The sequence below is a fragment of the Pygocentrus nattereri genome, chromosome 7 (assembly GCF_015220715.1).
Source record: "Pygocentrus nattereri isolate fPygNat1 chromosome 7, fPygNat1.pri, whole genome shotgun sequence".
Lineage (NCBI taxonomy): Eukaryota > Metazoa > Chordata > Actinopteri > Characiformes > Serrasalmidae > Pygocentrus > Pygocentrus nattereri.
In genome coordinates, this window is record NC_051217.1 from 7,691,982 (window position 1) to 7,709,903 (window position 17,922).

Here is a 17,922-nt window from a genome sequence, read left to right on the forward strand (position 1 = left end):
TAGCTGTATGTATTGATTGTGTCCCGTATGTATAATATAAATATTACTTGCCTCTACATGATAACATTACATCCCATATGCATTATATTGTCACTGTCAAAATAAAATCTTATATCTCCACTTTTGTCATTTTTATTTGTTTTGTTTTGTTTTTTTGACAGTGCCAACTGCCCTTTACAATGAGTTAAAATTTCATGATTAATGCACCAATAGACATGCTCCTAAATTACTTTACAGTAGAAGAACCTTCCATTCAAAGTTAAGAACGTTTCTCCTTATACTATAAAGTTACTTTTATTTTGGAGATATAGTGACCATTTATGTAATAAAAAAATCCACAAAAGCCTCAACACTTATATTAACAACTATCATATGTCTACCATTTAGTTCAGTCTTAGAATTTGGATGCCTTTTCTGCATGGATAAAATCTCACTCCAACTCTCAGATGTCCAAGTTACAGAGGTTTTGCCATGACAGGGATGATATATAACCCATATGTAATAATAATGTGTCCCTTATGTATTATATATGTGTAGCCACCTATATGTAATAATGATATGACCCATATGTATTATTTATGTGTAACTAGCCATGTGTTTTATGAATTTTTAAATTGAATAAGAAACCAAAAACTGACTAAAGAGCATGTCTCAAATAATCCATTACTTCTTATCTCCAAAGATGAATAAACTCTATACCTACAATTTCAATAACTTATTTAGTATTGCTCTCTGTGTGGAGTTTGCATGTTCTCCCCGTGTCTGTGTGGGTTTCCTCTGGGTTCTCCGGTTTCCTCCCACGGTCCAAAGACATGCAGTCAGGCCAATTGGACATGCTACATTGCCCCTAGGTGTGACTGTGTATGTATGTCTGTCTGTCTGCCCTACTGGCGACCTGTCCAGGATGTATTGTGCCTTCTGCCCAATGGCTGCTGAGATAGGCTCCAGCAACCCCCCGCGACCCTGAGGGAGAAGCAGCTTAGAAAATGTGTGTGTGTGTGTCTGTGTATTTAGTATTGCTCAGGGCTGGAATGGGGCTTACAATACAAAAAGCCCACCCTAAACTCTTAACTGTATTTCTCCTGCTACACACACACACACACACACACACACACACACACACACACACACACACAGACAGATACACACACACACACACACACTGCATTGCCTTCATGCAAAATAACTTTTTCTAAAATCTGCACATTTTTATCTTCTTCATTTCTTGCTCTTATTATATTATCTATATAATAAGAGTTATTATATTATTTATATACACTGATGGCCAGACAGTAATAAAATAAAAACTGAAGAAAGCTTTTATCTTAAGCATGACATAATCATGACAGTCAATTCATTCTTGTGTTCTCAGTGCCATGTCGTCTTTTTTGCAGCTCTTGTTGCTGCTGTCCATATTCACATGATTCACATACAAAATTGCTACTTTGATAATGCAAAAAATGGAAATAAACTCTGTAGAAAACTGCCTGTCAACCAGTTCCAGATTTCACTGTCACACTGAATTTGATGCACTAATCTCTGAAGGATAATGTTCTAATTCAAATTCTTATTCAGATATTCATTCTTATTATTTGAATAATAATACCTTAAATAGTGTAGCAGTTACAAACTGGCACCCATACAGATATCTAAATGTAAATGCTACATCATTTAAGTAGGAATAGGAAATGAGAAAAAGAAGCTAACTTCAGCTTCATCTAGTTTCTATCCCCTGTACAATACAAGTTACAATTAACAAACCAAGGCTGTATAACTTGAGGAGGTTGCTGGTTTAACTCCTCAATTACTGTAGATATACATTTGGATGCAACTGGAAAAACTGTTGGTTCTTTGGAAAAACAAGAGATCAGTAACACGTGTCCACAATGTTCATTTAAGGTCTACATCATCTGTATGAGGTTCATGAGTATCTAAACTTAAATAATTTTACGAATTTATTAACTTTATGCTCTCCTCCTTTCCTAACATCTGTCTTTAGGTGGAGTATGAGGGTTTGAAGCATGAGATCAAAGTCCTGGAGGAAGAAACGGTTCTGCTGAACAGCCAACTGGAGGATGCATTGCGTTTAAAGGACATCTCTGAGGGCCAGTTAGAGGAGGCACTGGATGCTCTGAAGAGTGAGAGAGAGCAGAAGAACAACCTGAGGAAAGAGCTAACCCACCATCTCAGCCTGAGTGACTGTGTGTACGGAGCCAGCACACACATAGCCATCTCAGCTGTGGAAGGATTCAAGTTTGCAGAGGAAGCTTCCATTAATGGCACCTCACCCTCGGGTTCCAGTCTCAGTAACGAGGACAGTAATCGGTGTAATGGCTGTAATGGTCATGGGCCAAAGATGAATGGTGACTACCACCGGCCTGGAGGGAGAAAGGGAGAGGTGCTGCACCCAGTGTCTGATCTGTTCAGTGAACTCAACCTGTCTGAGATACAGAAACTCAAACAGCAACTCTTACAGGTGAGTTAAAAATGGATAGATATACACAACTAGAATTTGAGTGATCTTTCATCTAAAAAAACAATGTCATTTTTTTTTTTTTGGGTCTGATTTTCGGTAGCTTGGAGTAGCTATAGCTTGGACTTCTACAGGTGATTTCCTCAGAGTAGCCCATACACAAGCACTGACATCTCCAGTTCAGAGAACCTTAACACTTTTAGGCTCAAAGATCACATTACTGCTGGCAGGACATGTGTAGCAAAGAAACACAGACTCTAATAAAGCCTAAATTTGGTTGGTGGCTTTATTGGGCATTAGCCAGTTCAGTGCTTTAAAAAGCAAGCTAACGACTTCCCCTTCATCTTAGTGATACATTCAACACCTGTTTGAGTTTCATTTGGCTTTCCATACCATGTTAAACCTAGTCCATTAAAGACTACTTGGCACCCTTAGAACCCTACACACTTAGAAAGAAAGTTATGAAATTGTCACTGGTCAGTGGCCCTTTTGCCGCTGGGGTGGGACCCTCAAGGGTACATCTCAGTACCTTTAGTGAAGTAACATACTTGCTCCATAATCTATTGAAATAATATTTTCCAAGGTGTATTGACGCCACACACCCCGTCTCGTCTCCAGGTTTTTTATTTTATTGTTCTGTTTTAAAACATTAGGTTATGAGAAGGTACAAATACATACTTTTCACCTGGGAAAAACTTATTTAAGGTACACAACTGGACTTTAAAACTATTGTTGTACCTTTGAGGTACATTTACATTGTTTGTATCTTAACAAACAAAACATGTATCTACACAGTACCTTTATTTCTAACAGTGTATGACAGCAACAAGCTCAGTTTACTGATTTCTCTAATATTGATATTATCTATGGATGAAAAGATTCACATAGACGTTTGCACAGAACCTGTCTCTTCCTTGCAATGGCCATATGGCTCCATTTATTCAGAGGATGATGCCTCCAACACATCCAGTGTGTTCCCATGTGGAGTTACATCCCACAGTGCGCCTACCATGGACACTTTTAAACTAGCCACTGTGGTTTCTACTGCTGCTATCCCTTCTAAAGGACTCATTTTAAAAGCTCCCACACAGGAAATACTTCCTGTCTCACTAGGGAGTCCATGTGTGGCACCTGTATCTAGGTCATCTCTAGTATTACTGTTGCCTTACAATGCTTTCTGAGTGATGTAGGTAGTTCAGCCTGGTGCAGTGCTCAGTTCCTGTTGTATTACAGTTCTTATTGGGCCTTCTGAATGGAAGTAATTTATGACCTTTATTTTGGCTTATCACAAGCATACAAGTGGACTATCCTTAGTTATTCTGAATATAATTAGAGTTATAGAGTTATAATAGAGTTATTCTTATCCCCTCAATTTGTGAATCAGCACATTGAACTGGCTTTGTTCACTGACAAGCAGAGAGCTTGTCGCTCCCTGTTGTGTCGTGTCTTGGCACTGCAGGCAGTTGTCAGACAGACCAGCTGTTCGTCTGCTTGAGGGACACAAATAAAGAGGCTCCCCTGTTGTAACAGAGACTTTTTACTGAGTAATCTCTACGGCTTACAAGTCTATCTGGCGGACGACACTGGGTTTGGTATCTTAACACTATCTAGAAAATAGCTGCATTCTGGGCAGACTTCCCATAGGGTTCTATCAGTGAGGATGAAGGATGTCTCACTGATCATTGCTTTGAACATTCACTTGGTTGTTTTGTGTCAGTATGACTTCTCCTTGTGCACTGAGCCACTGTTGGCCACTGGTAATGGAACAGTATGCTAGTTGTGAATATAATTTTATTAGATTCCATTTTGCAAAAAGACTTATTTGAAAAAAGACATTGTTGAGAAGGAAATGTATATTACCATATTTCACATTATCTCTCTGCATATAACTTTATCTCGATCTTGTGCTCAGGCACCCAATAGGTGTCCAGAGGACAATCACTCTGGCAGTCAGCTGGAACTCACATCACTGACTGCAGCTGGGTGAAGATTTTTTATTTGGATAAGGAGGCCTACTTTTAATTTGGAAGTCAAATACAATAAATCTAGACCTCTACAGACACTCCTGTTAGAGCTTTTAGGCCCAGCGACCTTAGACCTATCACTAGGACTGTATATCTCTTTGAAAATTTTTGATGTCAACATTAATAGCGATACCTTGATATTGATTCCTGAAGAACACTTTTTCCTATATTTTATTCAGTTGAACTAGAGATTAGAGTGAGATGCTGGAAGTGGGTGTATTTACTAACTGTAACAGATTGAATACTCTAGAAGTGCTGACATTAATAACATGCCTACAGAGTGCAATTTAGACAGCCAATCAGCAGTCTAGATTTTGGGAGAAAGCCTGCATATTGGCTTACATATGCTAAGATAGACTACTTTAACAACATGTAATATTTTAATACTCTGCTGTTTTTAAGATATTCGTTTAGTACTGTTAAGGCCTTTGTATGTAATTGCTTGTTCTCTTCTGAAACAAGTCCTGTAGAACTTCACACAGAACTCATGGAGATGGCCACGTGGCACCATCCATTTCTGAGGATTCCACCTTTGACTCCTCCTTTCCAATAGGTTATCCACACCAGTTATGGGAAACTACCTTGATGGGTATGACTGTGTTTTGCTGGGTAATAGCCACAGTTGATGGACTGTTAGCTGGTGCTGGCACTAGGAAGTCCATGATGTATGCCCAGTGCATTGAATCTAGGCATCATTTGAGAACTGGCTTGGTTCACAAGATCTGGAAATAGGTTGACACACTGCAATAGCATTTGTGATTATATCTATGTCATTGTCTTAAACAGACAGGCAGCAATCCACTACAGGGCAGCACCTTTTATATTTTGTTCAAACTGTTTCAAATATATTTTGTTACATCCTTATTGCAGATCATGGTATTATGAAGATCATACGTTTCCAGTGGACAGAGCTTAGAGATGCCATGAAGTCAGCTTAGGGAATATTGTCTGTGTTCACTGCTGTGACGGAAATCTCCTGTGTTTGTCAGCACAGGCCCTGTCAAAATGATTAGCACTACTAGCACATGAGTTTCCGCAACTTCATTGGAAAGCGGGACAGGGTGTGTATGTGTATGTGTGTGCCACAGGCGTGTTCAGTGCGACAGGAATAGAAACTCTGCCAATGACAACACAGAAACACAGAGAGCATCCGCTGCATAGAAATCAGTGGGCTGCGTAAGAGTACTGCTGTCTGGAGAATAATAATGAGGCTAAAGTATCCTCAGAACGAGAAATGAAATTAACTAGTAATTTTGTACAATATCCATTATTAAATAAACAGTAAATGTTTTAAAGGGAAAAGCTGATAAATATTTGTGTGACATAAAATGTATAAAATATGTACAGTAATGGTGATGATATGCTTTTTGTTTAGGACAACCCTTAAATTAAATTTGTGAAAATATTTATCAAGCTCAACAGCCAATTATAAGATTAACCATTAGAAGTCACTGTTATTGCGAGTGATAACAAAGGCATACTGTAATCTGGTATTCATTATTTCTCACTAACTCACATTCATTACCATATGTGTGTTGTAAGACGTTGCTGTGTTCACTGCTGTGATCTCGCTTTGCTGAAAGACAAAAAATCCTTTCATTTTAGTTGTGCATGTTATTTATTGACATTGAACCCAATCTTAAAGACAGAAGTGCAGACTCAGTCAAATCAGAATATAAATCTAATACAAATTAGTTCTTTATTTAGCTAGCTATGTAATTAAGCACATAATTGCTAGGGTTGCACCTTATTGGTGTCAATGCCATTACTGGCATTTAAACACATCGGTATCAGTGATGGGGATGCTCATGGCAGAATTTGTATCACCAGTATTTTGTGGACAGGCAGTAGTAGTGGATGATATAATAGTTTGAATTGTTCCTAAGCCAGGTTTATCAAGTTTATCTATATATTGTGCAGTTCTGATTTTAAATATTTTGCACAATAAAATACTAATTATGTATAGTGAATTAACAGAAATGGGTTAGTGTTACAAAACTGTGTTCTGTGTGCACAAATAAAACATATCAAGCTTAAGTGAATATATTGATGTTGCAACAAAACTTTGTATCTTCAAAATTATAAAAACCTACTTTTAAGATGGTCAATGAAAAAGTCAATGGAGCCACTTTTTTCCAAGTCATTCTGGGTCATTTCTTTTGGTCCGTTCATCTTCAAATTTACACACAATGTACAAGGTTTTGTTTTTTATAAGCTAGTTAGTTTAGTTTAGAGTTAGTAAACACAAGAATCAGGTATCAGTATCAGAAAGGAATAAGTAGTATTGATGTATCTCCAGTATTTGTGTAATTGCATTTAAATAGATTGATAATAGTAACTCTCAGCTTCTGTAAGGTTAACGTAACTAATATAGCTAAATATTAGGCTTTTTATAAAGGAATGCATGCCATGGCTCAAACATAATTGTGTGACCAGTTTTCCATTATGAATAAAAAGTAAAAACAGTAAAACCACATATAACACTGTGAACACAAATCAGTAATTTAGAGAGTATAACTCAACGAGTGACTCTGCATATGATGTGGTGTGGTGATAGTGTTTCCCCTTTGATCAGTCAGCCACTTCTGTGTGTAACCAGACATTCAGTGATAATGTATACACACACAAATACATTGCATATGCCTGTCGGTTAATAGTCCTGTGGCTTGCCTGGCAGGTGCTGAAAACCAATAGAAAACACTTGTGTCAAGGTTTCCCCTTAGGCTTTGTTTATATATTTATTTTCTATTTTCTTGGGCCTTTTCCAATGAAGAATCGATAGTTTCACCATCTCAGCTCCAAACACTGGAGATGGCTGACTCCTCCAATACAATGGCTGACTCCTCTAATACAATCAAAAAGCAGTTAAGCAGCACTTGAGTTCAATTTCAAGAATCATGTGCCATGTGTGACAGGCAAGTTGAGGAAATATAACACCTCGCTATACATGTCCGTATGTTGTTTGACCTGTGAACCAAATGATACTGCAAACCATGCACTATGTACTCTGTCTACTGTAGTCTGAGCCTCAGATGCTCTGCTCACACATATGCGGAGGATCTGATAATTATAGTAGGTTTGTCAGTCTGATATCTATAGTAGGTATGTACTTCTGTGCCGCAGGTTTTATCACTCTGATGGGAAACAAACTTTTGCAAGTTGCATGCTCTGTGTACTGTGACATTGAGCCTTTCAGAGCAAGATTCAACACTAAATTGATCAAAAGTTTGTGGCATACCATCAAAAAGTTAGACTTTGTTGTACCTGAGGGTGCATTTGTTTTGGACCATAGGAGGCATTGATGAAGAGCATGACTAGCATAACCTGTACATAAAAGAACCAGCAAGGATCTACAAGAGAGATCTTTAAATCTGGGCCTTGAATTCAGTTTCTTGTTTTGGATTTTGTTATCACTGGTAAATACTGGAGTTACGCCAACAGTTCAGTGATTGTGAAATCCAGGACCAGAAACTGGATTAAAAGTCAGAATTGAAGACCGCTGATCTATAATTACGGGTTGGCTGGTAAGTGGGTATATAACATGTATATGTACTAGGTTTGTCCTTTGTCTACAAATTCTTGTTTGACATTGTTCACTGTTCCATTGCAGTAAAAGAGATGACTGTATGTTTCTCAAGTTGCTCAAGAATCTCTACCATGCTATGCATAGTATATGCATATAATTTTCTAAATTTCCTTCAGGATCAATAATATATCTATATATCCACTTGAATGCTCTTTTTTGACGACCTGCTCTGTATCCTGCCATCTACTAGGTTGAGCGAGAAAAGGCAACCCTACTGACTAACCTCCAGGAGTCTCAGACACAGCTGCAGCACACACAAGGTGCTCTAACTGAGCAGCACAAGCGTGTGAACCGCCTTACGGAGCGCGTCAATGCTATGAAACGTCTCTGTAGTGACAAGGAGTTTGATTCCGAGGAGACAGAGAAAGGGGACCCACCTACAAATGGCTGCCATGAGCACGAAGTGGAAATCAATGGCATTGAGATCCTCGAGTGTAAGTATAAGGTAGCCGTAACAGAGGTCATTGACCTGAAAGCTGAGCTGAAGGCCTTGAAAGAGAAGTATAACCAGTCTGTGGAGAGCCAGTCAGAAGAGCGCAGCCACAGTGAGGGCAAGCTACAGGCTCTCAATGAGCATGTGACATCGTTGGAGAGGGAGTGCCGTGAGAGTCGTGAGCGAATCAGCAGCTTGGAGGCAGAGCTTCGGTGCACAACATCGATGGCAACCGAAAGTCAAGGTATGCTAAACGCTGCTCAGGATGAGCTGGTTACATTTAGTGAAGAGCTGGCACAGCTGTACCATCACGTCTGCCTGTGCAACAATGAGACACCCAACCGTGTCATGCTGGACTATTATCGCCAGAGCCGTGTTACACGCAGTGGCAGTCTTAAAGGTGCCGATGATCCCCGGGCCTTGCTGTCACCCCGTCTCGCCCGCCGCCTGGCTGCTGCCAACTCCTCAGACCCTTGTAAGAGTCCCCAGGACTCACCCCTAAAGGAGCCCTCTGGGGAAGGTGGTAAAGGGGAGACAATGAGCCAGCAAAGCCCCACAAGAACCCCCTTTGGTTCCCCAGTTAACAGTGCCTCACCATTTATCTCACCTGTCCCAGAGGCAAGCGGAGATCTCCGCAAGGAACCCATGAACATTTATAACCTGAATGCCATTATTCGGGACCAGATCAAGCACTTGCAAAAGGCTGTGGACCGCTCGCTGCAGCTGTCCAGACAGAGGGCAGCCGCTCGGGAGTTAGCACCCATCTTCGACAAGGACAAAGAGTCCTGTATGGAGGAGATTCTGAAGCTCAAGTCCCTCTTGAGCACCAAGAGAGAACAGATAGCCACCCTGCGTCTCGTCCTTAAGGCCAACAAACAGGTAGGGGTCCACTCACGTTTTAATATCACCCGCAATCCAAATCATACTAACCAATAACTTGTATACACATATATTATTACTTTAACATACAGTCAGCACTATAATTATTGGCATCCTTGATAATGAGGGGTAAAAAATGTCTTGGTAATCTTTTTTTTCAATGTCACACTTAAAATATTAGAAGAGTCTAACCATTTATTGAAATTTCACCCTCAAAATATGAGAAACAAATCTAATCATTAAGTCTAACCAATTAGGAAAAAACAGTATAAAACCACATGTAACAAAGAATGGCACCCCTAGAAATTCTTATAAACACAAAACTTAAGCGTATCCCCATTTAAATTGAACTTTTACAGAAGTCCGCTTGAGTTTTAAGAGGCCAAATTCTCTTAATCATTCATCAACATAGGAAAAATCCAAGAATACACAAATAAAATGAGACAAAAGTGTGCTGACCTATGAATCAAGTAATGGGTACAAAAATAGATATATCCCTGAAAACACCTTTATCCACTGTGTAATATTTAGGATGTTAAACACAACCAGAGCTGTAGGGAACCTGTCTGGAAGAGAATGCATGTTAATTTTAGTCCTACACACAGTGAGGAGGATGGTTATAGAGGTAAAACAATCTGCAAGGAACATAGTTGGAGATTTAGTCCCCAACAATGAATACACCACGTTCATATCAACTATTTGGAAGGAATAATAAAAGAAAGGTTTTAATTTTGTCTAACCACAAATGTAAGCACTTTGTGTTCTCTATGGACTACTAGAACTAGATTCTATGGTCAAATGAGACAAAAATAGAGATTTTATACAACAACTGCTCAATGTAGGATTAGTGTAAAATTACATAGTTATACAGTGCCTCCAAGTAGTATTCAACCCCCTGCAGATTTTGCAAATTCAACAAGTTGCAAATAAGTTAGAGCCTTCAAATTTTGAACAAGAGTAGTGTTTATTAACAGATGGTTAAATATTACAAACAAAAACATACAAGTTGCTCAGTGAAATTATAATACATTTTAAACATAAAAATTAGGATCAACTATTATTCAACCCCTAGGTTTAATTTTTTGTGGAATAACCCTTGTTTGCAATTACAGCCATTAATTGGTATTTATAAGACCTGATGAGGCCGGCACAGGTCTCTGAAGTAATCTTGGCTCACTCCTCCATGCAGATCTTCTCCAAGTTGTCTAGGTTCTTTGGGCATTTTTTGATCTTGAGCTGCTACCACAAGTTTTCAACTGGGATATTCAATCAGAAGACTGACTAGGCCACCTTGATCTTTTCCCTCTTAAACCAGGCCTTGGTTTTCTTGGCTGTGTGCTTGGTTTTATTGTCCTGTTGGAAGACGAAATGACCACCCATCTTAAGATCCTTGATGGAGGAGTGGAGGTTTTTGGCCAAAATCTCCAGGTAGGCTGTGCTATCCATCTTCCCGTGGATGCGGACCAGATGGCCAGGCTCCCTTGGCTGAGAAGCAGCCCCACAGCATGATGCTGCCACCACCATCCTTGACTGTAGGGATGGTATTCTTGGTCTATTCGCTGCCAGCCTCTCACCAAACGCCCCGGGTGTGGTTGGCACCAAAGACCTTGATCTTGGTCTCATTAGATCAGAGAACCCTGAACCAGTCTGCCTCAGAGTCCTGCAAGTGATCATGAGCAAACTTTAGACGTGCCTTGACATGATGCTTTGAAAGTAAAGGTATCTTACAGCCTCGCCTGGAACGGAGACCATTGTGGTGGAGTACGTTACTTATGGTATTTATTGAAACCAATGTCCCCACCACCATGAGATCTTCCCAGAGCTCCCTCTATTGTAAGAAAACGTTGTTTTCTTAAACTAAATTTACTTCACTTAAATGTTAGATTCACATTTTTCAGTGAGACTGAGCTAATTAACCACAAAGACTTTTTTACATTTTTCCACTCTGTACCTCAGGATGGCACTAATTATGAAGATGCTGACTGTATGTCAAAGTAACAAGGTTTTGTGTATATAATATTAATTTTATTTAATTGTAACTAATTTTGGACCATGTTCATTCATTCTTCATCAAATTTTCACACAATTTTCACAAAAAAAGGCCATCATTTTCAAATAATGTAAAAAATGAAAATGGAGTTGGAGGTTCAGATATGGCATAGCATAAATCTGTTCACTTGCTAACCTGGAAAGTTTTCATAAACCAAGTTAAGGGAGAAAATCAGGTGTTCTGCTTTCTCCCCAGACTGCAGAGGTAGCCTTGGCTAATCTGAAGAGTAAGTATGAGAATGAAAAGTCTATGGTGACCGAGACAATGATGAAGCTGAGGAATGAGCTAAAGGCCTTGAAAGAGGATGCAGCCACCTTCTCTTCCCTGAGGGCGATGTTTGCCACCAGGTACACTACATTTATTTTAGCAGACGTCTGCCCTTCACTGTAATGAGTACAAGGCTTAACCCTTAGAAGAGTTATTATTGTTATTTTGATATGGATTTGATTGAAGTTTCATTATTTTTTATACGTTTTTGCACAATTCAGCTGTTTATATTTGTAATATATTTCATTTTTACTGTTTATCTGTTTGGATGTAAACACAGCAACAACAAAAACCTAGCAAAAATGTAAAGGATGTGTTTTTTTTCTATCAAGAACTTTTCTTCAGATTATAACAATATACAGTCATATTGAAAAGCCCCACAACCAAATTACATGTTTTGTTGGTTTTCTGAGTAAAACATCTACACAGGGAGCAAACTATGTGCAGTTTGTATATCAAAATATGGCATTTCTCTGCAAATTTTAGTGCAGAATTTGTATTTTATTTCTCAGTAATACATATTTGAAAAAGCGAACACAGTATAAAATCTGAATTTTAAATTCTGTTAAATTCACCAGATAAACAGTGACTGTGTATTATAATGTGCAGAACTGTGTTCTCTGTAGAGGATGTGTATTTAAATTCACTCAGAAAAGCAATAAAGTTTGACCAAGGTCACCCAAACTTCTACATACGATTGCACACCTCCTCTTCTACTTGCAAACGCGAATCTGCTATCAGTTGAAATCGTGATTCAATGATTCAGTGAGCTTTCAGTGAGAACTAATTAAAGAAGAATTTTACACTGCAACCTTAAGTGGGTTTAAAAAGTTCATGAACACCTGCTATCTGAAAACAGCTGTAGTTTTTTGTGTCTTTTGCCTTATACTTGACTGTCTTGTGCCTCTTTGTCCCACTCTTTGCAGGTGTGATGAGTATGTCACTCAGCTGGATGAGATGCAGAGGCAATTGGCAGCCGCTGAGGATGAGAAAAAGACTCTGAACTCGCTACTCCGCATGGCCATCCAGCAGAAACTGGCCCTCACACAGCGTCTGGAGGACCTGGAGTTTGACCACGAGCAGTCACACCGTGGCCGTGGAGGAAAGGTTCCCAAAATAAAGAGCAGCCCTCCAAAAGTAAGTCATCAAACTGCACTCACGACCTTCCCTAGACCCAATAAAACTTTTCATTTACAAAACAATATGACTGCCACTGCTGGTGAACTACCTTAGGAGGTACCGCATATATGCCCTTCCTGGATCTTGTCATTCGTCAGGTTTTGCCCCTGGTTCACTTTACCACTGCTCTGTCCTGAGCACCTGGCATCTATTAGAAGGCTCAGTGAGGTCTTAAACACCCTATAGCTCAGTCCACACCCACAACATCGAGTGGCCTTTGTCTCCATATCCCAGAATTCCAAGCTTTGAGGCTGCGCAGGCTAGATGCTAAAGGACAGACTGGTTTCCACATTTTTTGGCTGTTTTGATTGTGAGACTCTACTCAGGGATGTGCTCAACAACACTGACTTTACTGACCAATGTTTTTATGAGATTTATGAGGCCGGTTTGAGTGCCTGTTTAAAAACGATTGGCTGTTTGAGCCTGGTTGCTTTAAAAATAACAAAACAGTAAAAATTTATTTGAAGCTCAATGAAATTAAACTGGGCTACTTACTTAATTTTAAAATTTGTTAAAAATGCCAAATATTTTGTTTACAGCATATATGACTTTGTTTTCCACTACTGATATAAAAAATATGCATACAAACAGAAGTAAAATATAATTTTGTTAGAAATAAAATTTTAATGTTTTATTAAAGTAAAACAAAACTGGTGTGAAGGCTTTGCATACTCCTCACTCCTAACTTTACACAGAGAATTTGTAGTGGAGTTAAATTGAAAGAATGTTTTTCTTTCATTGTTCAAAGTACACACTGTTATTTTAATTAGTTTCCATCCCTGCATGTTTCTTATTTTGCGAGTCAGCATATTCACTGATGCAGTCATATGGAGTTCTCGCAAGTCTTTTATAGTACAATATTATTAGGTCATGCTGCAACTCAGGAGAAACCGTTGGCTCCACCCAATGGTCAGATAGGATAAGTGCACAACCTGAGCTTCAATAATGCTGATGCGCTTTTTTGCACCGTCTTCAGGTTCAACCAACACCCACAGTTACTGCCTTGCACACTGCCCACACTGAACATTAGTCAAAGAATGGAACGGACCAGTTCTCTATGTTTATCAATAAGAGTCAGGTTTCAGTGTTTGCTTCTAATATCAACATTCTGCCTCATTTAGCATTATCTTATGTCATAAATGTAAATACAGCCATGTGGCCCCTATGCTGTGCTTACAGATTCAAGTGCCATGCTCAGATGATCTCAAGGGCATGTCATATGATTAAAAGTGCAGTCACACAGATCTGTGCTATTTAAGGCTACAGCATATGGGACTGCAGTGTGTGCATTGTGCAGACTCAGGGACATGCTCTCACCTCCGCTCTCTGCTGCCCACTAGCTGTATCCCAGTGGACTGTGGAGTATGCTCTATCATACAGGATACATCATTTATCATTATACACAAGGCTTTGTGTGCCAAAGAGCAGTTGAGGAGATTTCTGGTCGCTGACGTCTCTGAGGAGTTCATTAACTTGCCGTACTTAAGATGGACCTTTTGAAAGTAAATCAGACATGAAAGCAGATAGACCAGGTCATGATTTGTGCAGGATGTTGGAATTTGCTGATGGGATATATTGAATGTACTTGTTTCTAATGTGTAGATTATTTTCATGTGATTAAAATACTTATATCAACACAATGTTGTATTTTAGTTTGCTTGCTTTTGGCAATAACTGCCTCAAGGTTAAAGTCAGAGTCCTTACATAGCGCGCTCACCAATACAGCCATATTCTGACACGCCAGAAATGAAACCTGTGTTTATGTGACGTATTTAATTCATGTGGAAATAACATACACATCATACAACACATTGTACTTGTGTTACCAAGTACAATCTTGTAGTGATGCATCTGTATAAAGATGCATGATTAATTTAACTCCTTGCTTATTTGATATTATTCTTTTGTAGACATGAAGCAGTATTGCAGGTGTTTTCCTTAGAAGTGAAGATGACTGATTCTTATGGCCAATACTGATTCAAAATTCTTTACAGCCAGATAGACTGATGACTTTTAGTAATCAAAGCTCACACTGTGTGGGCTAATGAACACATGAAAGACTGTAACTCATTTCCAATATTAACAACATAAATATTATGACAGAAGCAGGGTTGGCTATGGCAGACAGGAAAGAAATTGACTCGTTGCTTTCTGGCACCATAGCCTTTGTTTCTTCTATATCAGAGACATCAGTTTGCCATAGTTGGTAAAATCGTGAGATTAAGTGAGATAATTCTATGTTTTTCTTGAATGTTGAATTAGTCCAACATTGCATTATAAGTCTTGGAAGCAAATGATGGTGAGGTTATTCTCCCTTCTTCTCTAAAATGTATCTAGTCGACTAACAAATAATACTCAATTAAGCTGTCATGGAAAGTATTATTTAGATCCTCATACAGCAGTGAACAGATTTTAATTAAAATGTAGAGCAAGGACTGCTTTATTCTGTTAATAGATGTTGTTGATATTCAGTAATGACAGAAATAAGCTTGGTCTTCAGTCACCTTTGACTGAGGCATTTCACTCGGCTGGCCTTCGAGAACATTTTCTGAATCCACCTTACCCTGAGGCCAAGACAAGACAGGAGTCGAGTACTACAGCACTGTTATGTACATCATACAGTTGTAACATAAATGGTCCAGAATCAAAGTAATAACTGGACAGATTGCCCATCGCCTGTTGAGAGAAAAATTCTGCCATTTCCAAACTTGTCTGGTCCTGATGGTGCACCCCTAAGTTTCTTTGTTCATGTTGCTGTGCTGTAGTATTGCTGCAGAGGTGTGTGGCTTGCATGAATCAGGGGATCCTGCTGACATGTAGGGCTAATGAGGGTGGAAACCAGCCTGTTCCGCTACTGTCTGCCAGCTTCTGTTATCTAATAATCAGTAAAACACAAATCATGCAAAGAATCTACTGTTAAAACAAACAGTTGTAAATGTATAACAATATACATGATAAAACGACCCTTCCTGCAGTGGCAGTTTAAATGTGCCGCATTCTGCTTTAGGCTTGCTTGAACTCGCACTTGATAACCATCTAAATTCTGTTATGCAATAGTGGCCACCACACAAATCCCCAGAAACAGACTCAAAATTCTGAGAAAGGCATCTGTAGGAGGTGAACACTCTGATTTTCATAATGTCTCATCCCCTTACCTCACGTTCCGCCCACACACTGAACCAAACCCTGTGTGGCCTGTGGCCTAAGAGGACCAGCAAACAAGACAAAGCACCAAAAAAAAAGTTAAGTTTTGCCCCCAAGTGAAATTTATATTTATTTTTTAAATAATTTCATGATTTACCATTTATCATAATTATTGGATTACTGTTGGCTATTACATTGAACATGAATATAATAAGATTTGATGAAGTGTTGTAATTGTATGTGTTGTGTGTCCTTGTTTTGTTTGGTCATTTCTGTCTGCCCCTGTGTGTCTTTACTACCATTGAAAATTCATCGTCTTTATGTATTTAACATGAAATTCTATCCATCTATGTCTGAGGAAAGTGGCTTTTTAACAATGACCCATAGGCTTTATCTACATTATCTCCACCTTTTCCTCAACTATTTCTGCTTTGCTTATCTTGCTCATAACTCAATATGACATCACATCGCTGTGACATCATATCACAACATTAAGCTGTTAAGCTACAATACAGTGGGAAAGTCAGAGTCCACTTTTTATTTATTTCAGGTCATTAAATACAAGTTATTAATATTAACATCGGGAATATGAAAATCACACAGAAACCTCAACAACTAAATGTAATATGAATTTTTTCATTTTTTAAAGTATCCACCCTTTGCCTTTATTACAGCTTTCATTTTGTGGGGTGACTCTCTTTCAGTTTTTCAAAGAAATCTGCGGGGATATTTTTTCACACCTCCAAAGTTCAGTCTGAGAAGTTGGTTGTATTTTCTTCTTCTTGCAGTCCAAGTAATACAGAACACATTCAGTCGAGGTCTGGACTCTGGGGCAGTCAGTCCATTGTTCTGAGAACAACAGCAACATATTTGTTTGATTTGCAAATGTTCTTCTTTGTTGTCCTCAACACTGCACATCCTTTCAGACTCTCAGTGTCGAGTTGTCTTCTCACAGTGGAAGGATTTTTTCACATCTGAAACAAGAGTGAAGCTTGATTTTCTTCTCTCTCTCAAAGATAAAAGCTTTAAGTATGTTTATCCGATGGGAAAAGTTTTACTGGAGTCCCATTGTCTCTTACTTTTAATAATTTTTTGTGCTCCAGTTTTGGAAACTCCTGTCTGTGTTATTTTCCTTTGACTTTCCTCTTCCTTACACAAGTAGCTTATCTTACATCTGGTCTTCTCAGAAACATCTCCTGAAAAATCTATAACTTGTACTTGATGCCTATTTTGACAAGAATTTGAATAACAGTTAGTCTTTGACTTTTACACAGTACTGTAGTGTCATTCACTGTTCATTCACCAATTCACAAACTACACAGTCTACAGTTCAGTGACTCTGTGTGTTTTGAGTTTAAAGGAATATACAAAACCAAACATGTTAACAAGACTCAAGGTAAATGGAATCTACCCCTAATTAGTGTGATGCCTTGTGTACATGATTTTATTCACTTAGCATTTTGACTGAACTATTCCTTTAAATCTCTGCATTTGTTCCAGTGCTCTGCCATCTACTATGTTACATCTTACAAATCTCTTATCTTGAAGCACTGAGTTTCTTCTGTTTCTCTCAGATAAGTCATTCCTGGTGTGTGTGTGTCCTAGTGTGTATGTGTGTGTCACTAACCCTGACTGTCACCCCTCTGTATATCTGTCTAATTTATCAGTCTCTTGTAGATTGTCAGCAGCCTGCTGCCTCAGTACCGCCACTCTCCCCACAAATGAGGCGCAGCAGAGTGTCCACAGGCCGCAGGTAACCTGCCCTATGGAGGAACTCTTTCTGTCTATTAGCTACTGCTTCAGATTACAGCCGACATTCTCGTTAGACAAATGGCTTCCATGCCAGATCTTCAAGCAATCATAACACTGAAAAAACTGAACTGAAAC

The 17,922-nt window shown here is 38.9% G+C and overlaps 1 protein-coding gene across 4 annotated transcripts in view; it reads left to right on the forward strand.

Moving 5' to 3' along the window:
• The window catches only part of bicd1a (bicaudal D homolog 1a), a 60,059-nt gene that overhangs the window by 37,236 nt on the left and 4,901 nt on the right, over positions 1-17,922 (forward strand). Inside the window, exons 4-8 of one of the 4 annotated variants that reach the window (XM_017686246.2) lie at positions 2,000-2,476; positions 8,274-9,395; positions 11,641-11,792; positions 12,639-12,849; positions 17,703-17,788. In XM_017686246.2, the coding sequence (XP_017541735.1) occupies positions 2,000-2,476; positions 8,274-9,395; positions 11,641-11,792; positions 12,639-12,849; positions 17,703-17,788 (2,048 nt within the window). Of the gene's footprint in view, positions 1-1,999; positions 2,477-8,273; positions 9,396-11,640; positions 11,793-12,638; positions 12,850-16,398; positions 16,672-17,702; positions 17,789-17,922 lie in introns of those variants that run through there. The other 3 variants (XM_017686389.2, XM_037540077.1, XM_017686462.2) reach the window with 3 other exon arrangements.